At 43.9% G+C, this 27,301-nt stretch overlaps 1 protein-coding gene across 1 annotated transcript in view; it reads left to right on the top strand.

The window, feature by feature from the left end:
* The first annotated feature begins 4,352 nt into the window (after positions 1-4,352).
* Positions 4,353-27,301, top strand: part of ANKRD31 (ankyrin repeat domain 31) — a 96,499-nt gene continuing 73,550 nt past the window's right edge. Inside the window, exons 1-8 of the mRNA XM_029073141.2 lie at positions 4,353-4,634; positions 7,578-7,651; positions 11,998-12,074; positions 15,390-15,436; positions 16,296-16,390; positions 19,731-19,777; positions 20,785-21,453; positions 23,684-23,952. Coding sequence (XP_028928974.1) covers positions 4,528-4,634; positions 7,578-7,651; positions 11,998-12,074; positions 15,390-15,436; positions 16,296-16,390; positions 19,731-19,777; positions 20,785-21,453; positions 23,684-23,952 — 1,385 coding nt within the window. The 5' untranslated portion in view covers positions 4,353-4,527. The remainder of the gene's footprint in view (positions 4,635-7,577; positions 7,652-11,997; positions 12,075-15,389; positions 15,437-16,295; positions 16,391-19,730; positions 19,778-20,784; positions 21,454-23,683; positions 23,953-27,301) is intronic.

Here is a 27,301-nt window from a genome sequence, read left to right as displayed (position 1 = left end):
CCAAGACCAAGTTGGAAAGATTTGTAGAGGGAGCAGAGGTGGCCCTGGGCCACCCTAGTCCAGAAAATACAGTTCAATGGCTTGGCTTCCGCACCACTGTTCCAGTGGGATGATTCTCTGGTACCTAAACACTCCACTGGCAGTAAGAACCTCTCCATGTGTGTAGGAGTGGCTCAAAAGACGGATAGGTGACCAAGGCATCCTGCCACATTGCACTTAAGGATAGAGCTGGGGATGAGTTAATACGCTTCTGGGTTGCCTTTGACTCCTTGCTCTATCCCCCCTCCCCACCACTACCCAACCCTGACAGTGGGCCAGGTTTCCATCACTGCTGCTCATCTCCTCTGTCCAAGGTCTGGATCCTGGCTGCTGCAGCCGGTGAAAGAAGCAGGGGTGCAGCAGGACCCCTCAGGGGCACCTCTAGATTTAGTTGCCAATGTGTGTTTGTGTGTAGAGGCTGGAGAAACAGAGATGCAGTGGAAGATCTCTTCCTCTGAAATAAAACAAATTCCCCCTTCCCAGTTTCATTTCTATCAGGAATATTTACTGAACATCCCCATGCTCAAATTCCCCCTCCTCTCCATCACTCCTGTGACTGAGATCTCCAGGCCATCTTCCCAGGTTCCTCCAAAAGGTCCCCAGCAAAAGAGTTATTTAAGGACCCTTAGAGGCTTAATCTTGATGACCTCTTGACAGGTCAGCCATTTTCTATTTCACTTTGTCTTATCCATACCAGCCACATCTTTAATAAATAGGAAAAAGGAGTATAACATTGTGCCCAGGTTCATTCTGCCCAGTGAGTTGCCCCTTATGCCTTCCCCCTAAGGCCACTTCTGCTTCCAGCTCAGCTGTTAATTTATTCCCAGTCTTCTCCCACCTTGGGGAATGCATCTTGTTCTTGGAGTGGTCCTTCAGAACTCAGCCTCTATAAATGCTATAATATGCCCCCTAAACGCCTATTAAACTGCAACATTTTTCTTTTAGCTTTGGTATTGGGCTAACAGTTCATTCGTTCATTCAATCTTATTTATTGAGCACTTATTGTGTGCAGAACACTGTACTAGACGCTTGGGAGAGTACAGTGCAACAAAAAACAGACACATTCCTTGTCCACAACGAGCTTGTAGTCTAGACGGGGAGACAGACATTAAGAATACAAATAAATTACAGATATGTACATAGTGGGGTGGGACTGAGATGGGGGATGAAAAAAGGGAGCAAGTCAGAATGATACAGAAGGGAGTGGGATAAGAGGAAAGGAGGGCTTAGTCGGGGAAGGCCTCTTGGAGGAGATGTGCCTTCAGTAAGGCTTTGAAGTGGGGGAGAGTAATTGTCAGATTTGAGGAGGGAGGGTGTTCCAGGAAAGAGGCAAGATGTGGATGAGAGGTCAGTGGTGAGACAGACGAGATGGAGATACAGTGAGAGGTTAGCATTAGCAGAGCGAAGCGTGGGGGCTGGGTTGTAGTAGATTAGCGAGGTGAGGTAGGATGGGGTAACGTGATTGAGTGCTTCGAAGCCAATGGTGAGGAGTTTTTGTTTGATACGGAGGTGGATGGGCAACCCCTGGACTTTCTTGAGGAGTGGGGAAACATGGACTGAACATTTTTGTAGAAAAATGATACGGGCAGCAATGTGAAATAAAAGCATGCATTAAACGCTGCACTGTACTAAGCGCTGAGGATTTATACAGAGGTGAGAATTCTACTTTAGACAATATATGGCTCTGTTCGTCCATAGCGGTATCTGTGACCAGTGAAGGTGACTGCAGTCTCATCATAGACAAAGAGGGAATCTTAAAATGATGGCAAGAACATTTCAGTGTTCTCTTCGTCATGCCTTCTAAGATTGAAGGCTCTCCAAAACCGGTTAAAACCTGATCGCCAGGCAGAGTCACTAGGAAGGGTTGAAATGCCATTTTACTTCTGATAAAGGTGACTACTATATCATGGAACATCTCTAACCCAATATGGATGTATTTATACAGCCAAAAACTCATCTACAATTGATTAAGTACAGAATACTGGGGTAATTTTGATTAAAAATCGAGTGTGCAACCTTGGTTCAGGAACCGATCTCCCACTCATAACACTGTCCTATGAGAAAATCATTTCTGACTTACATTTTCACTTAAGCACAGGTTTGGAGAACCAAGTGTGTAGAAAATCCAAGGACTTCCTGTAGAAAAGGAGTTAAAGAGGATTTGTCAGGTGAGATTTAGGAATTTTAAGTTACTTGTGAGTAAAGGGACCTGAAATTTTAGGTAACAGGCAAGTAACTTAATTTTCTCTAACTGAAAATGACCTTTTTATTTTCTTTTAAGATATATAACTACAGTACAAAATATTAAATTCAAGAGAATTTAAGAAACTTATAAGGAGGTTTGCCTTTTTTTTCCTCAACTTTGACAAACCTCGTCTCTTTGGGCAGGTTATATGTTAAGCACTGTTCTAAACACTGGGGTAGATACAACTTAATCAAGTTGGACACAGTCCATTTCCCACATGGGACTCACAGTCTTCATCCCCATTTTCCAGTTGAGAAGGAACATGGTGTAGGGGATAGAGCACGGGCCTGGGAGTCAGAAGGTTCATGGGATCTAATTCTGGCTCGGCCACTTATCTGCTCTATGACCTTGGGCAAATCACTTCAATTCTCTGGGCCTCAGTTACCTCATCTGCAAAATGGGCATTGAGACTGTGGGCCGCACATGGGACAGGGACTACGTCCAACCCGATTTGCTTGTATCCACTCCAGCACTTAGTACAGTGCCTGGCACATAGTAAGTGCTTAACAAATACCATCGTTATTTATTATTATGAGGGTACTAAGGCCCAGAAAAGTTAAGTGACTTGCTCAAGGTCACACGGCAGACATTTGGCGGAGCCGGTACTACTAATAATAATTATGGTATTTGTTAAGCGTTTACTATGTGCCAAGCACTGTTCTAAGCGCTGGGGTAGTTACAAGGTAATCGGGTACTCCCACATGGGGCTCACAGTCTTAATCCCCATTTTACAGGTGAGGTAACTGAGGCACAGAGAAGTCAAGTGACTTGCCCAAGGTCTCACAGCAGACGTGGCAGAGCTGGGATTAGAACCCACGACCTCGGACTCCCCAGCCTGGGCTCTTTCCACTGAGCCACGCTGCTTCTCCAGAATTCAGGTCTTTCTGACTGCAGTGCTCGACAGAGAATAAACATTGAAGAAAAACCCCAGTCCTTGCGCCAACAGGTTTGGGATCCATGGAAAGAGCATGGGCTTGGAAGTCAGAGGTCATGGGTTCGAATCCCAGATCTGCCACTTGTCAGCTGTGTGACTGTGGACAAGTTACTTCACTTCACTGGGCCTCAGTTACCTCATCTGTAAAACGGGGATTAAGATTGTGAGCCTCCCGTGGGACAACCTGATGACCCTCTATCTTCCCCAGCGCTTAGAACAGTGCTCTGCACATGGTAAGTGCTTACCAAATATCAACATTATTATTGGGAAGCAGCGTGGCTCAGTGGAGTCAGAGGCTTGGAAGTCAGAGGTCATGGATTCGAATTCTGCCTCTGCCACTTGTCAGCTGGGTGACTGTGGGCTTCCCACTTCCCTGGGCCTCAGTTCCCTCATCTGTAAAATGGGGATTTAGACTGTGAGCCCCACGTGGGACAACCCGATTCCCCTGTGTCTACCCCAGCGCTTAGAACAGTGCTCTGCACATAGTAAGCGCTTAACAAATACCAACATTATTATTATTCTCTGTGCCTCAGTTACTTCATCTTAACTGGGAGCCTCACGTGGGACCGCCTGATGACCCTGTATCTCCCCCAGTGCTTAGAACAGTGCTCTGCACATCGGAAGCGCTTAACAAACACTAACATTATTATTATTATTCTCTGGGCCGCAGTGACCTCATCTGTAAAATGGGGATTAAGTGAGAGCCTCACATGGGACCGCCTGATGATCCTGTATCTCCCCCAGCGCTTAGAACAGTGCTCTGCACATAGGAAGCGCTTAACAAATACCGACATTCTTCTTCTTCTTCTCTGGGCCTCAGTGACCTCATCTGGAAAATGGGGATTAACTGGTAGGACGACCGGATGACCCTGGGTCGCCCCCAGCGCTTAGAACAGTGCTCTGCACATAGGGAGCGCTTAACCAATACCAACATTTTGAAATCTTGGGAAAGAGGGGCTGACGCCTAAGCGCCCGGGCAGGTCCTTCAAATCTCCCGCCCAGCCCCGGCCCCGAAGGAGCTTGGGATTTGTAGTTCTCGCGCCCTCCGCCGTCCCCAGATGGGCGGCGGGGCCGCGGCGCCGCAGGACTACAATTCCCAGAAGCCCCCGCGCCACCCTCCTCTCCCTGGCTGCGGGTCTCCTCGGCGGCGGCCCCACGGCCTGTGGCCCAGGGGCCGTGGGAGGGGAAATCGAGGCCTAAAGAGGGAGAGGAGCGGCCGGGGAGAAAGGAGAGGAAGGTCCTTCGCACCCTCTTCTCCCTCCTGCCGCAGCGGAGCCCCGGGAGGGCGGGCGGGGAGAGGGCAGGGCCTATGGAGGAAGGCGGCCAGGCCTCCGACGGGGGCGACTCCGATGAGACCGTAGTGTCAGGGTCGCTGTTAAATAGCGATCTGGATGAAGATGAGCTCAGCCTCAACAGGTGAGCTAGGAAACGGCAGGGAAACCCCCACACCGTCTAAGGAAAATAGGGATTTTTTTGTCTTCCCCTCCCCCCCACAGTGACCCCTCGATGACCCCGGAGGGCCAGAGGCAGAGGGGAATCATTCATTCATTCCATAGTATTTATTGAGCGCTTACTATGTGCTGAGCACGGGACTGAGCGCTTGGAATGGACAAATCGGTAACAGATTACAGTCCCCGCCCTTTGACGGCCTTACAGTCTAATCGGGGGAGACGGACAGACAAGAACAATGGCAATAAGTAGAGTCAGCATCTCATTAAAACCATAGCAAATAAATAGAATCAGGGTGATGTACCTCTCATTAAACAAAGTAAATAGGGTGATAATAACGTTGGTTTTTGTTAAGCCCTTACTATGTGCAGAGCACTGTTCGAAGCGCTGGGGGAGATACAGGGTCATCAGGTTGTCCCGCGTGAGGCTCACCGTTAATCCCCATTTTACAGATGAGGTCACTGAGGCTCAGAGAAGTGAAGTGACTTGCCCACAGTCACACAGCTGACAAGAGGCAGAGCGGGATTCGAACCTGTGACCTTTGACTCCCAAGCCCGTGCTCTTTCCACTGAGCCACGCCACTTCTCTAGATTCACCTTTGTATAGGTGGAGAAACTGAGGCAAGGACTTAAACCGAGGTCATAGTAGAGAGTCAACAGCAGAACTAGAAGGATTGAGATTTCCCCAGTCCCAGCCCCCAGCACTGGCTATTCATAGAATCGGCAACGTATCGGAACCTGTATGTCAATCAGATGGCAGAGGCTAAGGACTGCGGGGCTTTGAACGGGAAGAGTAGCCTCTGCTGAAACTGCGAAGGGAAGAAGGTGTAAAGCATGGCAGAAACCCTAACTGGAGTTGAAAAAGGCATGGACCCTAATGAGTGCTGTAATTCCTGCAGAAAAAGCAGTGGGCTGGTAGTTAAATGTATCCGACTGTGGAGGCCCTTGCTTAGTGCTACTCTCTAAGATCTAGAGTCTGTCATAAGATGGTCAGTGGGCACTTTTACACTGCAAACCTTGCCAGTGAGTGACCACAGCCCTTTTGAGAATCTCGTTGGTAACAATGCCCGACATAAGCAGCAAGGCCTAGTGGGTAGAGTATGGGCCTGGGAGTCAGAGGACCTGGATTCTAATCCTGGCTTTGCCACTTGCTTGCCGCGTGATCTTGGACAAGTCACCTAACTTTTCTGGGCCTCGGTTCTCCTGTTCTCCCTCCTTCTTAGACTGTAAGCCCCATGTGGGGCAGGGGCTGTGTCCAACCTAATTAACTTTATCTACCCAGCGCTTAGAACATTGTTTGACACAAAGTAAGTGCTTAAAAAATACCATTTAAAAGAAGCACAGGCCTGGGAGTCAGAGGACCTTGTTTCTAATCCTGGCTCTGCCACTTGCCAGCTATGTGACCTTGGACCAGTCAACCCACTTCTCTGTGCCTCAGATAACTCATCTACAAAACGGGGATTAAGACCGAGCCCCACGTAGAACATGGACCTTGTCCAACTTGATTACCTTGTATCTACCCCACCACTTAGTACAGTGCCTGGCACATAGAGAGTGCTTAACAGATGCCATAATTATAATTACATGGACTAAAATAAGAATTGTACTAAATAATTTTAGTTATTTTAAAACATTAGATTTTTCCTTTTAACTCAGCAGCAGGTGTTTTCCCAGTTTCTGTCATCCATGCCAATTTAAAGAAATAACATCTGAGGCCCTTTGAAGTATGTTCTGTAGGTATATATTTGAATATAAAACATCTTCCTCAAAGGATATTAAAATTTGAGGGAAGGTGAAAAATAGAAGATAATTTGCAAAATACAAGTAGACTTGGAAGAAATAATCATAATGAATCAAGTAAATGAAGCAACTTTTTTCCCCAAGATCTAAATCAAACTGCAGGGTTCTCCACTGATTAAAGTACAGTGGAACTACTGACTAAATAGATGTTTTAATTATATCGTTTCATGAACCAAAGTTTCAGCTTGTAATACTGTTGTACTTAATATGAAATGTAAAACTTTAGTCCTAACTGTTTTTACTAATGTTTTTATTGTCCATATAGTATTTTGATTCAGTACCTTGCCAATCTATAATTCCACTATCCCTGAATTCCATAAGTTGCCATTATTTGCTTAGTAATCACTGTGTGGGGTTTAAAAGTTGTAACATTCCATTTTTAAAGAAGCCAAATCACATTTCCTGGGCTTGTCTCTAACTTCTCAGTGCAGTTTAGTGACCACAGCATTAAATGAAGAGCCTGGTGGCCGACATTCTATTCCTACATCTGCCAGTGATTTACTTTGTAGCGTTTGATAAGCCACTTAACCTCTCTGAGGTCTTCCTCTGATCAGTTGGGATAATAATCACTTCTAAATAGTAATTTAAATGTTTTCAACTTTAGCTTTGCTACCTGTCAATCAGGGGGGCATAAGGCTATCAATGGTATGAAGGACTAGGGGTCCGTGGCCCCCAAAGTATCAGCTGAACTTGCAATGAATGACCCTTATCGTAGCATTTAAAGTTAAGTTTTCTCCATGCAAATCTGGGGAAAAAAATGTTTCTAGAAAAATCCTTTTGAAATATGCCTGATTCTGGACAGACATGGACAGATTGTATCCCTCAATCTCCTCCAAACTCTCAACAAATTTGTCCCTTGTCAAAAATATTCCCAGTGTTTGGTAATGGGTAAAAACTAAAGCTGTGCATATGAGTATAGTATGCCCTTTTCATTTCGGAACAAATTTTGAATTGAATAAAATTTGTTTTATTGAAATCCTGTCATCGGTTCACTAAAGATTTGAAATAGGTTCTGATGTAATGAAAATGGGAGTTATACTGTTAGATATTGGCCAATATGTCAGTGGAGCTTCTATTCCAAATAACCTAAGCTTTCTTTTTTATTTGAAAGGTTAACTGTTGCCAAAGCCTCGGATTTTACATTTCAGTTCACTTTTAGACCAGCGATCGCAGGAATATATGGAGGTGAGAATCAATTTTACTTTCCTAAGAATTATGCATCTTTAGATATTTTTTCCTCTTTTTTTTGGTTGCTTTATTATACTTTGTTTCAACTTTAAATAGAGATATTCTTTGGTAGTCCCTTCTCCACTCCTGCAACTAATTTGAAGATGTAGTGAGGCAGCATCCCCCATCCCCATGTTGGGACAATTATCGTGGCTGGAGAGAGCTGGGGAGGAGCAGGAAGGTAGCTACTTACGTAATAGACTCCTGCCTATTTGCTAGACCAAACTCTTTGTGAGCAGGGATCATGTATACTACTGGTACTGTACTTTGTCAAGTGCTTTGCACATATTGACTGCAGGGAGGGAGTAAAATAATCCATCAGTGGTATTTATTGAGTGCTTACTATGTGCAGAGTACATAATAACATTTTGCTTGATTCTCGTCCACTTCATATCTGAATGGGTAGTAGAAATCTCCCTCTTGGTAGTCGAAATCTCACTCAGTGCCCTCCCATCTCTCCTTCCCAAAGCACCATCTGAAGCTGCAGGTGGTGGCTGCCAGAATAACCTCAATCCGTATTCTCCAACTCACCTGCCATTTCCAGTCACTCCCCCATTTTCAGACATTACAGACAGGGTTGTACTAAATATCATGACAGAGCTTTCGACCTTAGGAGTGGAGCATTATTAGGATGGTCATGTAAAGTGTAGAAAAAATGCATAATGTGGCATTGTGTCAAATGAGAAATAATTTGGTGGATTCAGTTTGGTTCCATTTGACTCAGACTGGTGAACATAGGGATGAACAAAGAGACTGTAGGACATCAGTCTGACGCCCCTCCACCCCTGTGGGAGGGTCCTTTATATCACTTGAATATTCAGGGGAAGAGGAAAGAGGAGGAAAACAGCTCTTTCCTTCCATCCAAAGTTGTCAGTGTAGTTGTCTACCCAGACCCTCAGCAGCAACCTGGAGAGACTTTGGAGGTCAGGAACCTCGGGGTCTAGGACCCAGGTAGAAATCTACAAAAGCTGAAATTTTAGGGCCTGGCGGTTGCCTCACTGATGAGTAAGGATTACAATATTGTCTTATTTCCAGAGGCTATCACAGAAGCTGAATTTAGAAGAACCATGATCTTTGTTATAGCCAGTTTTCCCAGGGAATTGAATAGCATAATTATAAGTGTACATTCTCTGCAGATTCTCTATTTTGGTCTCTATTCAGAAATCAGGAATTCAAATCACAATGTTCTGTGCCGTACTTTTGTTCATAATGTGTAAATTTCAGTTTGAAGTACTGAAGTATTTGCTAGATTACTACCAAATCCTTTTATCATGTCATTATGAAATTTCTATAAACATTCTGAATATAAAGTTACGTTTTAGAAGCTGTTCTGATCCTGTTGAGTAAGTGCTAAAATTTCCCTCATAACACTTATAAGGAAGAAACCCTGAAATCCAAACCATTAGAGCCAGATGTAATTTGAATAATTGATGATCCCAGATAATCCGGGGAGACATTTAAAAGGGCTCCCACGCCATCCTTGATGTAGTCAGTCCAACAGCGTGGAATCAACAAGTCACAGGAATGGTAGAGGGAGATCAGGGGCTTGCCAAAAGGGGTGCAGAGTTCCTCCGAGGCTGAATCAGAACAATGGAGGATACTGGGGAATGGGCCCTGTTACAGTGCTGGAGAAATCCGTCTCGTGTTCACAAGGACTCAGTCCCGTCGATTATTTCCAAGAGCCAAAATGATATTCCAGGGAGGCCGAGGTGTTCAGAATGGAGCTCTGATTGAGGTGCAAGCTGAACCCCAAATGGCTTGGCTTATCTGGAGGTCCAGAGAGTCGAGGACCAGCAGATGGTGTTTCCCTGTAGTTGGTGCCTGTTCAATACTAGACTGTGGGGCTATAACTGAAGTGTAACTTTCAAAAATAATACAACAGGGCCTCGGGGAAAGAGGCTAGGTCTAGGGTACTAGTTCCACCTTGGTCACTGGCCTGCTATGGGACCTACTATGGCTCCTCCACTGGTCTGCTGTGTGACCTTGGGCAACTCACTTAACTCCTCTGGGCCTCAGTTTCCTCATCCATAAGATGAGGATAATAATAATAATGGAGGTGTTCTAAGCGCTGGGGGATACAAGGTGATCAGGTTGTCCCATGTGGAGCTCACAGTTTTAATCCCCATTTTACAGATGAGGGAACTGAGACCCAGAGAAGTGAAGTGACTTGCCCAAAGTCACACAGCAGGCAAGCGGCGGAGCCGGGATTAGAACCCATGACTTCTGACTCCCAAGCCCAGGCTCTTTCCACTAACCCACGCTGTTTCTCCATAATGATAAGCATAAAATGGGACAATTGATTTGAAAGGACTTTGGAAGAATAGAAGTGCGAGGCAAAGACAAAAGCGATATCATTATTATCTTTTTGATTAATCTGTGTGCGCGGTATCCTATCTTTTCAAAAACATTTTGAGTAGGAACCTAGTTTGTTTTGCCAAATCAGCCATCTACAGAAACTCAAGACTCTGGTTAAAAATGAAATTGCCCAATAGGAAAGTCAGTTTAGGTCTCTGGGTACTAACTTGGGCAACCCTTGATTTTATTTGTCCATCTATAATAATTATTATTATTATTATGTCATTGGTTGAGCGCTTGCTCTGTGCCAGACACTGCACTAAGTGCTGGGGTGGATGCAAGCAAATCAGGTGAGACACTGTCCAAAGGGTGGCTCACAGTCTCAAATCCCTGTCTTACAGGTGAGGTAACTGAGGCACAGAGAAGTTAAGTAACTTGCCCAAGGTCACACAGCAGAGAAGTGGAGGAGCTGGGATTAGAACCCCTGACCTTCCGACTCCCAGCCCCGTGCTCTATGCACTACTCCATGCTGCTTCTAAACATGTTTGAACGTGCCCATTGGATAAACGTTTTTGAGCTGCACCTCCTAGATGTTAAGACCGAACAAAAAAAGGAAGGAAATTCTTCCTTTGTCTCTGCACTACTGGAGCAATGTCGACTTGCATAATGAGAGTTAAAAATTGTGGGATAGATGCAGTATCTGTAGATCTAAACTGCACACGCATACCTGTTCTGAAAAACAGCGGAGCGTGTGCAGTGAGGAATGAAAACCCCATCCAATTTCTAAACACTGGGAAAGGGGCATCGTAAGGGAAGAGAAACCAGACGGGGAGTATAGGAATCAGTTGTATATATTGAGCAATTACTGCATGCAGAGCACTGTACTAAGCGCTTGGGAGAGAACAATACAACAGAGTTGATAGATACATTCCCTGCCCACAAGGTCAAGATGCCACAGATCCTGGGGGCACCTCCTAAATTTTATATTTTCTTTACTCCCAAGGGCAAAGTTCTAAGGCCCAAAGTCACAAAGTGATCACACTTCTCTTCATGGGCCCTGTGAGTCTAAGTTGTCCCAGACCAGAACATTGTAGGAGTGCAGAATTTTTGAGGTAATAATAATAATTATGGTATTTGTTAAGTGCTTACTATATACCAAGCACTGTTCTAAGCGCTGGGGCGTAGTTGTGGGGAAACAATTTCCCTTACATCCCCACCATGTAAATCTGTGGAGGAAGGCCCCTGCAATTTTCCCCTCAGACCATTCACTCCTGACTAGAAATGGGCTTGAGGGGCAAAGGGTTGAGCTGATTTCACCCTGTGAAAAATAAATCATTCATTCATTCAATAGTATTTATTGAGCACTTACTATGTGCAGAGCACTGGACTCAGCGCTTGGAATGTACAAATCGGTAACAGATAGAGACAGTCCCTGCCCTTTGACGGGCTTACAGTCTGGGGGATAGCACCTATACCCTATATTCCCTATATTTGAGGGAAGCAGCGTGGCTCAGGGGAAAGAGCACGGGCTTGGGAGACAGAGGTCATGGGTTCGAATCTAGGCTCTGCCACTTGTCAGCTGTGTGACTGTGGGCAAGTCACTTAACTTCTCTGAGCCTCAGTTACCTCATCTGTAAAATGGGGATTAAGACTGTGAGCCTCACGTGGGACAATCTGATTACCCTGTATCTACCCCAGCGCTTAGAACAGGGCTCTGCACATAGTAAGCGCTTAACAAATACCAACATTGTTTATTATTATTTATTACCCTTCCAAAGTCTGAAATGAAGTTTTCTCCGAGTTGGTTGTATTTCTCCACCTCCTCCTGTGCAATGATTTAAAATCCTAGTCCTGCAGCTGTAGCAGCAAAATGTGATTTACAAGATGATTTTTCAGCCAATTGGATATTTTAGTAAAACCCTTGGGCTTTTAAAATTTTTTTTTGGTGTTTTTTTTTTTAACAGGCATCCCAACGGTAGTACATGATCTATGTTTTTGTGTCATTTTAGAAGCACCCTCTCCAGAGGCTCAGTATGTGGACAAAGAAGACCCGCAAGAACAGATGACTAGTGACCTGATGAAAACAGTTATGTACTAAATTTGTAGTTCCACCAAGCGCTAACAATTGGTGATGTTAAGAGCTGGGGCTTTGTGCTGAGATGATGGCATATGGCCAGAGATGCTCTGACTCTCCTTTCTTTATCTGGTTTGAATTTTCTGTCTTCCAACTTCTCGTCTCCTCTGCCATCCCATTCCTCTGCCCCTACTGCTTTAGTAAAACCTACTGTGGTGCGTTGGCACTGGGAGATGCTAGTTCCTCTTTTGACATCCCTTTCTCTTCAGTTTCTTTTGGGAAGTGGCGGTGGGAAGGAAGAAAGAATGTGGGCTGTAATGCTGATGACGAACCTAATTCTCTTCTCCATGAAGCGGGCTAGCATTGAGGCTGGATGATTACCCGGTTGGCAAACCCGCTGCTCTGATGATAGTTTCCTTGGAATACTTCTAGAGAGACACGTACTGATGGTCATTGACAGGAACTAATTCTCTCCTTAAATCAGGTTGAAGCTCCATCCAAGGAGAGAATATGGAAAGTACATGAAGGAGCAGTTCTCTTCTTTATCCCAGGAATGCACTGGATCTGATTTCATATAATTTTTTTTATTGCAATACTGAGGTGGTTATCAGCCCATCAGTATTCTCTAACTCTCCTTCCGTCCTTAGAGGAACTTTGATTGGGTTGCTAATTAATCAGATATCAGTTTCTCTCTTCCTTTCTCATGCACTGGTCTCCATACTACAAATCCAATCATCTATATAGGTTAATAAAACTTCAAAGGAAATGATGACTTGCATGATATCCATTTTAACATTTTTTCTTTTCAAAACTGGGAAACCAAAATCCCTGCCTGACAATTTTTTGCATAATGAAAACTTAAGTTTAGAAAATATATTTGTTTCTCAAAGCAAGCTGTAGGCAAATGAGGAAAAATATTTTTTTCCTTTCCTGTTAAAGAATGGAAGGAAGGGAGAGGTGAAGAAGTTAAGGGAAGGGGAATGGATAGAGAGAAGGAAAGCAGCAGATGGGTGTAATGGGAGTACAGGCAGATAGAGATAGGAATACCTGGGGGGGGAGCAATGGAGAGAGATAGGGAGATATGTGCAAAGAGGGATAAGTGAGGGTTACAAACGATCGATCAGTAAATCAGTAAATCATATTTATCGAGTGCTTGCTGTGTGCAGAGCGTGGTACTAAGCACTTGGGAAAGGACAATATAACAAAAGTGTTAGGCACATTCACTGCCCACAAGATTACAGACAAGGAGGGAAAGAAGAGGAGAGGAAAAAAGGGATTGGGAGAGATAAGGAGAAGTTCTTCATTTATGTAACCTGGTTAAAGAACACATACGTCTATTTGTCTGTTGGAGGAGACCTGATTTTTCAAGGGTGTTTGTGACTTTCATTCATTTCCAACGCTCACAGCTTATGGGCACAGAATGATGGATATTAACACAGGATTAGCAGTGATAAACCCATTATTTCATCTTCCAGTTAAGTATTACCAAATTTGCTTTAAGCTCTATCAAAGGTTAAACACCTTTCCTCTGAAGAACAATTCTGTACATTTCAGTTCCCAAATCAGATATCAATAACAGATTTAAAAGCCTGACCAGGGAGACTTAGTACAATCACCCACTCAGCAAGTCCATGCAGTCGGAGTTTGGCCTGGGTATTTTACTGGGCATATGAGCCTGCTTCTGGGACTTCTGCCAGGAACCCTAGATTTGTTGGCCCAGCAGCAGAAACATATGTATAGAGTGCCTCAATCAAAGATCGAGGCAGCTGAGCCTCTTTTTGTCTGGGGAAATGGAGGCACTGTGAGGCAGTGGCTTGAAGCCTAGTGAGTCTCTCCACTATCTGTACATATGAGGGATGGTAGAGAGGAGTCCAAGTTGATCTGAATTTTAAATCATCAATCAGGGGGATCTACTGAGCACCTATTAAGTGCTTTGGGAGACTCATCCACTAAAGAAACCACCCATTGCCTGTCCTCAAGGAATTTCCAGTCTAGGTTTCATCCCCAGATTCTGCAATTTAATGAGTGTGTTAAACAGAACTTTCCTTCTCTACTGTTGTTTTATAAGCACGTGCCGGGAATTGGGGACTTCATATTGTCCATTGTGCATGATCAGATTTTAATGATTTTAGTTTTTTAACTTTTTGTAAGTTTCCACATTACCAAATCTTTGGGCTAGAAGTCACTTTGAGGGCAAGAGGAAGTGGGAGAGAGGTAAAGGAAGAAGAGGAAGAAAAAGAAACAAGAAGAGAAAGAGAAGGATAGTACAGCATCCAGGAAAAAATTGGGTATTTTCCCTTGCCCAAATCTCAAACCTTAGCATACTTGTACACATTCCTCTATCACCAAAGGGGATCCTGCTAGAACTTAAAGCCCAGCAGCCAGCCCCGATGTAGATGCATCCCCTCTATCCTGAATCCCTCACACCTGGTCACCACACCATCACAGCGTGAAGAATCAATCCTTCCTCCCTACCAAGCAGAAGCAAATGAAGGAGTATCATCTTAAACTAGAAAATTGGTGATTCTTACAGATTTTGGTGAAGAAAAGAAAGAGAAGGATGTCAGTATTGTGCCTAGCAGGATGAACTTGTTTTAATGTTTAAATGCTTAAAGTTAAATAGTTATTTCTCAGTTTGTCTTCCCCTGGGATGGCCATTTGTCTAGTTTTTTTTAGCTGACAGCCCAGTTTTCAGCTGGCCTGCCCCTATTAGGGCCTGGTATGGAGCCAGATGCTATTATGTCCATGTAAAAATTTAGCACTGAGACTCCTCCCGTCATGGTTCCTGATGCTGATTTTCATGGCTCGGACATACGCTAGAGTGCATACGGACCTGGGAAGGAAGTGCACTGGCTTGGGAGCAAGTAGAGGGTTCAGGGATCCCCCGGAGAAGTGGTCTAGGAGTGACCCAGATCACTGTACTTCCGCAAAATGGGACCGTCAAGTTATTCTTCAGGCCCAGAATAATGCATGTATCTTCACATGTGTCTTCTTGTCTGGTATTTCTGAGAGCTCTTGGTAGCCACCCTCAGTCTCTCCCCCAACCCTTTTTTATTCAGCCTTTTGATGTATAGTTTAAAGACACTAGTGCATTATTTTACACACTCTGTAGACACGCAATACATGTGATGATGACAGCAGTGATATGTAGGATGGTGCCTAAGAACCTTCTTAGTAAAATAAAACAGCAAGAAATAAACCTACCACACTCTTCATCCCTTACACAGAATCTAAGTCTTAAAGCAAGGGAAGGTTGAAAAATAAATTATTTAGTTTGCTGAGCTGGATGTACATTCATCAAGTTGATATCATTACTATTTCTTTCAGCACTCTCTAAGGAGGATTGAAACTGAACAGCCTCAGCCTTTATTACTGTGAGTATAATAACTCTTGGCCCAATTACAGCCTGGGTAACTTCATTATTTTGCCAATGTAAAATTTTCTCATACATATTCATGTCATTTACATAATTCTTCATTTTCAGCTCTTAAGTGGTATGCGTTTCTGTGCATTGTTGAATAGTTGCTATGTTTCAGAAGTATAAATGTGTAGGGTTTTTTTGTCATTTTAGGTAAGATTTGCTTTCAGTAAGGTTAGTAGTTTTATTAAGATTTAGTGGGACTTAGGTAAAGCAGTTCACTCCTTTTTGCTTTATAAAAACAAATCAAATTCAGAGCATCGAAGAAACAAGAACAGATTCATGGGATTTAGTGATATTAGAATTAACACAACTAGTAGGCTTTTAGGAGAATGAGGGAAAGGAGAGCAATGATTTGTTGGAGACTTCTATTTAATTTAATCTAGTAGGGTTTTGACTTTATTGTGGCTCCTGATGGATGTCCTAATTCAGTCTTATAAATAAGTACAGAAATTTATATTTCCATCCTTTTTTTTTAGCAGCCTATACCTGTCCAAGTTGAAATTAATGGAATCAGCAGCCTTTTCTATTCAACTGGAATACAGGGTCGCTCTCCTTCTGGGGCCACGATCAAATAGAAAAAACTGCTCCCCGCAATGGACTGATAAAGTTTATAGACTGAAATTCTATTTGTTCCACCATGGAAGATTTCTGTCAACACCCCAAGTACTGGGGACATTTAGTAAACCCTTTTCCGGATGGCTAAATGACCTGGAGATATCTATTTGCAACGGAAATAAAATAAAAAGCCTGGTTAGGAAAAAGGCAAATGAGTAGCCTTTAAGTGAAAGCTATCTGTGGTTTTCTCCTCTTAGGAATGGAAAGAACGATATGACACAGATGGTGACCTTTCCTCCTGCTGACTTTCCACCTAACTCAGTAGTGCATGTTGAGGAGAGCTCCTCAATGGGTATGTTGTTTGGGGTGAAAATAACAAGGGGAATTTTTAGTTGTGATTGTACCCACAAATAGAAGACATGACTAGATAGAAGTTATAGATCGTTAAAATCCAGAGAGGTTTTATTTAAGATTCCTTTGGGGTTTTTAGCGATGCTCAAATGATTCCTCAGACCACTCTTCCCCTCCTCCTCCATCTCCTGCCTTAGGCAAATCTGCAGGGTGTTGGGGGAAAGCAAGGTTGGGCAGTTTTCACTCCTCTCCCTCATCTTACTCCAGGGTGGTCAGAGAAACAAGACCCCTCTCACCTTGTGGCGGGGGTTCCACAGTGCAAAGCGAAGGGGGGAGAGATGGCCATCTAATGAAGTTAACTGAAGTGCTGTATATAGCCCAGCAGGATAATTCCAGCCAAAAATTACCCTCTGGAACTTGAATTTTCCACATTATATCCCTGTCTCGAACAGATTAAGCAGATAATCATCAAGCCTCCCCTTCACTTTCCGCTTTGTAGACCTAGCCGCTGAGCCCCAGACCTTCCATACCCCTCACTTTCCGTGCCCTACTCACCTCCCACACCCCACGCCTGCTCCTGTTTCCCTCTCGGGTCTGTAGCATCCCATTAAGTCAGAAGTGGGCCCAGTAGGAACCCTGGGCCGCAACTGGCCAGGCTCCAGAGTTAGCAGTGCTGGAAGTTAACTGGAACCGGTTGGAAATTCACCCCGGGTTAGGGAAAAAGTCTAGTGACTGCCATCCCAGGATGAAAATTGTTTTGTCACGGCGGTGGTGGTGGCCCTTCCGACTGGTAGGCAGTGCCCCTGCCCGTCATCGCTGACACGCGTGTCGCCCTCTTGTCACCACTAATGCTGCTACCTGCGACGGCAGCGTTCCAGATAGAAAACTTTTTACTTACAGCCCTGAGAGTTGACCCAGGTGAGAGAGCCATGTCCTTCCCGGGTGCAGCTCCAAGAACCGCGGTGACAGGGAGGCAGGGGTTACTGACTGTGGCCGAGACTGGCTCTGAGACAGACCGTTAGCTTGTTGTGGGCAGGGAATGTGTCTGTTTATTGTTATATTGCACTCTCCCAATCGCTTAGTACAGTGCTCTGCACACAGTAAGCGCTCAATGCATACGAATGAGTGTATGATGGCAGTAGTATGAGTATTTACTGATTACCCACTTGGTGCGGGGCAGTATACATTATTCAGAGAAGCAGCATGGCTCAGTGGAAAGAGCACGGGCTTGGGAGTTAGAGGTCATAGGTTCGAATCCCTGCTCTACCACTTGTCAGCTGTGTGACTGTGGGCAAGTCACTTAACTTCTCTGTGCCTCAGTTACCTCATCTGTAAAATGGGGATTAAGACTGGGAGCCTCACAAAGGACAACCTGATTACCCTGTATCCACCCCAGTGCTTAGAACAGTGCTCTGCACTTAGCGCTTAACAAATACCAACATTATTATTATTATTATTATTATTGTACTAGCCCCTTGGGGAGTAGAGAATAAAAGTGACACACTCCGTCCCCGCAAGGAGCTTACACTTTAATTGGGGAGACAATTATACTAATACCTTCAATTAGAGAGGTCAAATATAAATGTATAAAATGGACATCATCGCCATAAATGGTATTACTACTACTACTACTAATGATGGCATTTGTTAAGCGCTTACTATGTGCAAAGCACTGTTCTAAGTTCTGGGGTAGTTACAAGGTAATCGGGTACTCCCACATGGGGCTCCCAGTCTCAATCCCCATTTTACAGATGAGGTAACTGAGGCTCAGAGAAGTGAAGTTACTTTCCCAAAGTCACACAGCTGACAAGCGGTGGAGCTGGGATTAGAACCCATGACCTCTGACTCCCAAGCCCGGGCTCTTTCCACTGAGCCATGCTGCTTCTGTGCAGAACACTGTACTTGGCATCTGGGAGAGTAAAATATCCAGGCACCCTTTTCCTTTCACTCTTTCTCTAATATCAGCTGGACGGGAGGATTTGGTGTGTGGCCCACCCGCTCTCCCCCAAATGTATGAAAGACACTCCCTCTGGTCAAAATAACTGCTCCTTCTCCCTCCCTCCCCCCCCCCCCCCCCCGGCCCACCTATCCCTAGATAACGATATTTGGAAATGGTGGCACAACTCTTTCTCTGATTCTGATCCTAAAGGTTCATGCACCTAACTACATACTTTACCACAGGAGGACTCTCCATCCAAAGTAACACTTTAAGGCACCCTCTTACCTCTCCGGAGGCTCTGGGATTAGGTAGCATATAGGTAGCTGGAGCTCAAAGTTTTCAGATCTCCTTTTATTACTCCTCAGACCTTTGCACCTGGTTCCTATGAGCTACAAGCTCACCAACAGTGGCATCTCTTTCAATCCAAAGGGCAGATAGACAGTTTGAATTCAGAACTGTTGTTCGAAGTATAACTAACCACACTCACAGCTTTGCACGTCATTGAAAAAAAATTCAAAATCAATTTTACTCCAACTTTCTTCCAAGAATGACACACATCTTTAAATTCAAACACGGAGCTTCCTATTCATGTTGAATTTTGAAGCCCTGGGGTGGAAGAATTGCTTAAGGGAGGTTTTTCGATCAAGATAGGTGAGAAGAGGGGAAAGAATAGGACTGCAAATTTAGAGAAGGTGAAAGTCAGATTTACATGCAGTTATAAAAGAAAACCTTTTTTTATGCTCAAAAAGAGGTTCTTCTATTTTGATGGTTGGTATAGATTCAGATCTCCCACCTTTATCAGGTTCCCACTTAGATGAAATTTTTCTTAATATCAAAATTTTCAGGACACAGGAGTGTTCAGAGATATATAGATTTGGGTCCTAGAATTCAGCTCTTTTGTGGTTACTTTAAACATCATAATCTTGCCTGACCCTCAGTGGTACAATAAATCACCTGAGTTATTTTTAACTAATCTTAAATGGGCTCCCCACTCATCTTTTGTTTAAGGATACCTATTTAGAGATTAGGAAGTGTTGTTTTTGCCACCTTTTTTCTTTATTCCATCTTCCCTTTTTCTACTTTTACTAAGCAGATGTGATTTTTTTTTTGCCTTTTGTTTGAGGGTATTAAGACTCAATCCAAATCTACCCTGTTGCAATTATTTAGGACAAGTTGGATGAAAGGGCAAGTTTTCTCTTTTCCTGAATTATTTGGACGATTAGGTAATTTGGGTAGACATGAGCTCACCACACACTGTTTCCTTTAGAAGGGGATTCAGAGCGATCTAAAACCACCTGGGTCCAAAAAAGTCTAGCAAGAGAAATAAGCTTTAATTCAAGGACAAAATTATAAATGTTCAAATGAAGGGGAAAGGCATAATTCATTGTTGCTGTCATTGCAGGCCTAAATGTTGGAATTCCTGGATTTTACCAGAGAGCAGAAATGAAGGTTAGTCTGTACCTACCACTGAAACTCTGTATCTCGGAATCAGCAGGAAAATGCTTTATACTGATTGTTTGAGAAAGTACCAAAAGTTCAAGATATGTTCCCTGCCCATAGAGAGTTTTAGAGCCTGACATAGTATAGTCCAACACAGAATATCTACAAAGAGTGGAATCAGAATAAATGATTGAACAGTTGAATACAGCAGAGTTGTCCTTTGGTTTCAAAATGATGTTACCGACAGTGAGGTGGCCTGAGTGGGTGCCTGAGAGAATCTCTTGAGCACTTGTACATTTTATCCATCAAGATGCAATATATATCCAAGGACTGAGGATGGGAATTATGTAGATACTGAAGTGCTAGAGGTGACTGTTGGGTTCAGTGTAATGCCCCTTCCTCTAGCTTCAGGCTGTTGTGAATCATTCTTCAACCTTCTGCTCTGTCATCTAAAAGATCCCAGTTCTGTTAGGCTTTTCTCATGAGTCCTCTCTTCCAAGTCAACTAATCTTCCTCATTGCTCCACTGAGCTCCCTCCAAGTTTTCTCCTGCCCTCTTAATTGAGGAGCCAGAAGCAGGCACGGGACTGAGCACTCTAGGAAAATTGCCTCTCCATCCTTACACACTTTTTATCTTGGCAGCCACTGCTGGGATGCTTTTTTAAACCCTGGCCTCAGAATTCATGACTCATGCTCAGCTGTGAAACATTCTAACTTTTAGCCTCTTTTCTGCCTCACATATATAAACAGCCAGATAGTCCCAAAATTGTGTGTTGATTGGCCAGCAAACTTTTTTTTATTAGTGGAATGACTTTATATACCTTTAAAAAAATAAGTGAAGGGTTATTATATAGATGTTGGCGATAGTGCAGTCCATTGAAATCTATAATACTACTAACAAAATCTCACGAGTGCAGCCATGAAGTCAGCGGAGAGGGCTAGTTGGTGAAACATTTCTGTAGGTTGGTGAATTCTTTCTGAATTTACCTTCTGAATCTGAGCTGCTTTCATTCTTAGGAGACCAATTGGCTTCACTGGATTCCTGGAACTCCTGATCGGCATTCACCGTATTACAATGAAGAAAACATAATTTCAGGGAGCACTACTCCAATATGCTACAGAAGAGAAGAGCAGGAGACATCATTAAGAAGAACGTTGCCTTCGAAACCAGATCCTCTGAGACCCATCATGCTGACCTGGTCTGCAAGAGATTTCCAGGAAGTAGATCGCTCTCATAAGCCAATGTTGAGTATGGGAGGGTCACCTGAATTGGGTATGGAAAAAACACCTTTCAAACCAAGAATATTAGCACAGGAACCCCCAAACCAGTGGAGGCTGCTCAGTGAGACAGAGAGTCCACAACTAACGTCCCCTTCAAATCATTCGTTGGACTGTGTGGAAGAGACTCTATTTTCCGGCACCTCTGAAAGTGAGAAGAATGATGACTTGTCAGCTGAGCTGCAGATAGTCCTCAAGACTTTGTCAGATTCTGGGTCGGAGCCCACCTCTCAAGGAGCAGAGAAAGGTAGCGGGCTCAACTCTAAGAGTGAACCCAGTTGTACTCAAACAGATTATCGTGGCACTGAAATACCAAACAATAATTTGGAGCCTGAATGTTCTGTTCAGTCATTTGAAGCCGTTCAGCAGTTAGCCGAGGCTGAAGCCAAGGACACATCAGATAAGCAAGTAAGTGTCAGCCATTTTACTTGGGAGGAAGAGAGCGGATTATAATTTTTCCAGCTTTTTCAAAAATTACAAAGGTTGGGTTTTTTTTTTCCAAAAATTGATGCCCCACCAGTGCCCTTCCCCCAACCCCCCGGCATTTCTGTGGTATTTGCTAAGTGCTTACTTTATGTCAAGCGCTGTTTTAAGTGCTGGGGTATTTGTACAGGTTAATCAGGTTAGACTCAGTCCTAGTCATAAGTACGAGGGAGAATCTCCATTCTGCACTTGAGGAAACTGAGGCACAGAGAAGTCAAGTGATTTGCCCAAGGTCACACAGCAGACAAGTGGCAGACCTGGGAATAGAACCCAGGTCCTCAGACTCCCAGGCCCATGCTCTTTCCACTAGGCCACGCTGCTTTCCAGCATCCAATCTCCTTCCCGACTCCATTCTGGTCTACTAATTAATTCATTATAGTTTTTATTAAGCACTAACTCTGTGCCAAGTCCTGTGCTAAATGCTGGACTAGTTACAAGACAATTCATTCAATCCTATTTATTCAATCGTATTTGTTGAGCGCTTACCGTGTGCAGACCACTATACTAAGGCAATCAGTTCAGACCTGTCCCACACAGGGGCCTGAAGAGGAAGGGATAGCAAGTATCTTATTCCAATTTTACAGATGAGAAAACTCTGGGACACAGAGGTCATGAGCCAACAGCAGAGCTTGGGATAGAACAGGGATCTCCTGACTTCCAGCCCTTTGCTCTTTCCACCAACCAACATTTCCTCCAAACACTGATTTTCCCCTCCTATTGTACTTCTACCTGGGGATGCTGGGGTGCTGACTAGTCATGGATTCCTTTACTGTCATGGTAACACTGAAGCCTCTGGGCAGGACAGCACTGCATCTTCTGTGGGGTTTTGGGAAACAGCATGGCTCAGTGGAAAGAGCACGAGTTTGGGAGTCAGAGGTCATGGGTTCGAATCCCAGCACTGCCACTTGTCAGCTGTGTGACTGTGGGCAAGTCACTTGACTTCTCTGTGCCTCAGTTCCCTCATCTGTAAAATGGGGATTAAGAATGTGAGCCCCATGTGGGACAAACTGATTACCCTGTATCTACCCCAGTGCTTAGAACAGTGCTCTGCACATAGTAAGCGCTCAGCAAATACCAACATTATTATTATTATTATTGTCCAAGGACTCCCTTTCTGCTTTTCGTCAGTTGTATATCGCCATATAAAGGCAAACTCTTCTAGGTCCATGTCTTTGATTGCTCCCCACTACTTAGTAAAGTGGTCTATTTAAATAGTTGGTACCTAGTAAAAGATGTGGATTATGATGATGATCAAATCTAAGGAATTTGAGTTATGTTTTTTTCCATCGGTGGTGTTCTTTCTTCAGTGTCGACTTTACATTTAAGTAAGTGAGCTTTTAAGGAATGGAGCTGGGAGGAAATGGGAGTATTATGTCTGTTACTTCTGTTGTATTGTACTCTCCCAAGCTCTTAATACACAGTTCTGCACATAGCGAGCACTCAATAAATACCGTTGATTGATTGATTGACAGGGCTTCCAAGGTTGTGGTTTCCAGGGACAGAGTCACTGTCTGATCTCAGCTGGGATGCAAGGGCACCCCGTCTCCCTACTCCTCCGACTCCCCCCCGCCGACCTTAGGGCCCAGGGAGAGAAACGCCTCTGACCCACACCTGGTGTGGACACAAAGAAGTTCTCTTCTCCCCGGGAGGGATAAGAGGAGCTCCCAGATCCCCAAGGAGGTGAGAGGAGCTTTCGGGTTACCCCACCCAAGCTCCTAACTGTACAGGGACCCAGTCTCTGGTCCAGCTCCAGAGCCTAGCGGGGAAGAGGAATCCTCAGCTTCTCAGCCCCAGGACCCCACTGGGTTTTAGTACCACGCTGGGGAGAATGAGAAATAGGACTGAATGAGAGAATAGGTCTTATCTCCCACGGGCAGAATTCAGCCAACCAGAGGTATTTTTTGAGTGCTTACTGAGTGCTAGGCACTACACTAAGCCCTTGGAAGACTATAACAACTGGAATATTGTATTCTCCCAAGCACTTAGTCCAGTACTTTGCACACAGTAAGCGCTCAACAAATACAATTAGTTGATATAACAGAAGAGCCATGTTTTCTGCCCTCCAAGAGCTTATAACCCTAGTATAAGCAACCATTCTTTGCTTTCCGTTGTGACACAGATATCCCTGTTAATACTGCTTACTTGCTTTTTTCAGGTTGTTCTAGATTCAAAAACCTTGGATCATCAAAATGTCATCTCCTGTGGTGAGCCAAGTAATGAAAAGAATTCAGATCGAAACGAAATTAGCCCTGGCATTGTGACTGCCACAGATTCGGCATGTACGATAAGGCGATCCTCCAGATTGAAAACACTAGCAACAAGAAATGCTGCAAAGTCGATGGATGGAGTGAATAACAGGCGAGTGGAGGATCCTCAAAAACCACTCCCCTACGGGATACGTCGGAGGCCCACTGAGTCCTTGAGGTGTGTCTTCAAATGATGTTTTATTCTCCTTGAGTAAACTGCTGCTTACTCTTGCGAGTGCCGTGAGTGTGGGGTCGATGACCATTTATGGCAGAACAGAAGCAGAAAGAGTCAACCTCTGCTTCATTGTTGTACAGTTTAGCCTGTATTCTGATCTTCACTCAGGAAAGGAAGAAGCAGTGTGGCCTAGTAGAACGAACATGGGCCTGGAAGTCAGAGGACATGGGTTCCGATACCAGCTCCGTCATCTGTCTGCTCTGTGACCTTAGACAAGTCACTTAACTTCTCTGTGCCTCAGTTGCCTCATCTGTAAAATGAGAATTAAATCTGTGAGCCCCATATAGTACACGGACTGTGTCCAACCTAAATACCTTGCATCTACCCTAGCGCTTAGTTTAGTGCCTGGCACATAATAAGTGCTTAACAGATACCATAAAGGAAAGGAGATAGATTAAAATTCCTTTAGCTGTGAAGAAGAAATATTAGTGCCCTGCCTCTTTCCCCCACATTTCTGGCATTCAGTCACCTGCATGTTCTCAAGGTGGGGCAAATAGTGAGGATTCCTTGAAGAGAGCCAAATCCAATGAAGCCACTAAAAAGGGAATCATCACAGATACCCTGGACAGGCTTCTCCCTGCTCATGGCGGCCAGGGAACATGTCTACCTACTGGTTGCATTACTTCTCCCAAGCGCGTAGTGCTGTGCTCTGTATACAGCAAGCGCTCAATAAATGCCACTGACTGATGGATTAATTAATTACTCCACCCTCAGTACATCTTGGGTCAAGCCCAGGGGCAGACCACTAAATGGGCTAATAAAACTGCAGTCCAAGAGTTAACCCCTCACTGAAAAATTTAAAACAATTTAAATCCACAAAACTTTCTCTCCTGATAAAAAAATACACCCCAACCTCTAGATCATATGTTTTTATTATATAATTTGGATATAGTATGATAGACAAATTTGGGAATGTTATTTCTCATCTCACAAGTCTGTTGATCTCATGCTCCACAAGTTGGCACAAATCAATTTGTGCGTGAGTATGGCGTCCTGTCAAGACAAAATGGTGCTCTGCTTCTCAGCTTCTGCCCCGGCCTTCCTGTGCTGTACCTTATAGTTTTTGTATCTCTACAATTTTTAATACAGTAAAATAACCGTGGTGTAAAGTTTCTTAGTAGTGATAGACATAACAATAATATAGGACTTTGATTCGGAAAGTGTCAAGATTGGTGGTATCCTTGAACCTTCTGCTCCTTTTATAAAAAAAAATGGTATTTGTTAAGAGCTTACTATGTGCCAGGCATTGTATTAAGCACTGGGGTAGATATGAGCTAATCAGGTTGGAGACAGTCCCTGTCCCGCATAGGGCTTCTAGTTTCAATCCTCATTTTACAGATGAGGTAATTGAGGCACAGAGAAATGAAGTGACTTACCCAAGGTCACACAGCAGACGAGTGGCAGAATTAGAACCCAGGCTCTTCTGATTCCTAGGCCCATGCTCTATCCACTAGGCCATGCTGCTTCTCTGGGAATTAATTCCCATTTAATTAATGTTGACTATAAAAGGATTTTCCCATAATACAGTGTTTATCAAGAACTCAGATCCGATGTTAAAGAACTTCCCTGTTTCATTTCATAAATTTTGCAGTCAGTTGATCAATGGTGTTTATTGAGTGCTTACAATATGCAGAGCACTGTACTAAGCTTTTGGGAGAGTGCAATGCCCCAGAGTTGGTAGACACATTCCCTACTCACAGTGAATTTAGAGTCTTAATCTAAAAGAGATCATTTGGAGCCGCTTTTAGAAATGAGGCTCTCAGCCCTCTCCCATCCACTTTCCTGTGATTATACAGCTACGCATCACAGATATGACGCGAGTTTAGGAAGGATGCTCTGGGGTGAGGCAGTGAGTTGAACCAGCCCCCAAATAGCACCAGCCCTGAGCCCCCAGAATTCACTATCTGGCACTGAGACTTAGTCCGTGAAGGAACATAAAGGTTGCAGTGGAGCCTGGGTACACTCTATCAGGTAAATATTGGAAATGGGGAATAGAGTCAACTCTAGTTTTAGCCTGTATCACAATAGTAGACTTTCAGTTTCCCAGGACATTTTTTCTGAAGTTGTTCAATGCTAAATGGCGCTAATTTGAATATAGCAACTTTTCAGATGAAGAGACTACTATACTATAGAAGCGGTGTGGACTAGTGGTAAGAGTGCAGACCTGGGAGTCAGAGGACCTGGGTTCTAATTCCGGCTCTGCCACTTGGCAACTGTGTGACTTTGAGCAAGTCACTTCAACTCTCTGGATCTTAGATCCCTCATCTGCAAAATGGGGATTCAGTACCTGTTCTCCCTCCTACTTACTCTTTGAGCCTCATGTGGGACCTTATTATCCTCTGTCTACCCCAGCGCTTAGTACAGTATGGCACCTAGTAAGTCCTTAATGAATTCCACTATTATTATTGTTATTATTATCATTATTATAATGCTATATAGTAGTAACAGTATTTATTAAGCGCTTAATGTGTGCAGAACACTACATTAAATGGTCGGAGAGAGTACCCAGGTGGGAACTAGATCTGGTTCCCGTCTCTCAGGGGGCTCACAATCTAATAGGGCTCCCTGAGGGTTATTCCCTTTCTCCCAAAGCATTCTCCCTTTGCCCAGCTCTGTCCTGACAACTTGTCCTAACCACTGCTGCCCTTGCCCTTGGGTGGAATATGTTTAAGTGTTTAATTGTTTCTAGGCTGTAAGCTGATTGTGGGCAGAGAATATGTCTAACCAACTCTGTCGTATTGTACTCTCCAAAGCACTCAGTACAGTGCTCAACAAATATCATTGATTGATAATGGTTAAATCTAAACATTTAAATAAGGGATTTAACATTAACATTTAAATAAGATTAAGACTGGGCTAAGTAGGATGGTTGTAGGCAGGGAATGTATCTACTAACTCTGTTATATTGTACTTTACCAAGCACTTAGTACAGTGTTCTGCACACAGTAAGTGCTCAAGAAATACAACTGATTGTTTTGGGGGCTTCATGTGCTGTTCAGATTTTTCAAGGCTTATGATACTTTATGCTGACGTGCTCTCGTTCCCCTTAACAACTTTAGCGACCGAATTATCGTAAAAGTTATGTGGAAATCATAAGTTCCATCTCCACGGGGATAAGGGAATAATGGCTAGGTGTCTAAGTAATCAGAGAGGGGAATGTAATTGCTCTAAAGCAATTGGGGGTGAGGAGAAAGGGTCCCCCAGAAAAACAATATCATAATGTAATTTTCCAAGCATTTAGTTTTGTGGTCTTCACACAGTAAATGCTCAGTAAATACCAATGATTGATTAT

Source organism: Ornithorhynchus anatinus, chromosome 1 (genome assembly GCF_004115215.2).
Source record: "Ornithorhynchus anatinus isolate Pmale09 chromosome 1, mOrnAna1.pri.v4, whole genome shotgun sequence".
NCBI lineage: Eukaryota > Metazoa > Chordata > Mammalia > Monotremata > Ornithorhynchidae > Ornithorhynchus > Ornithorhynchus anatinus.
The sequence above is the reverse complement of the archived record's forward strand: the minus strand, read 5'-3'. Positions and strand labels throughout refer to the sequence as shown.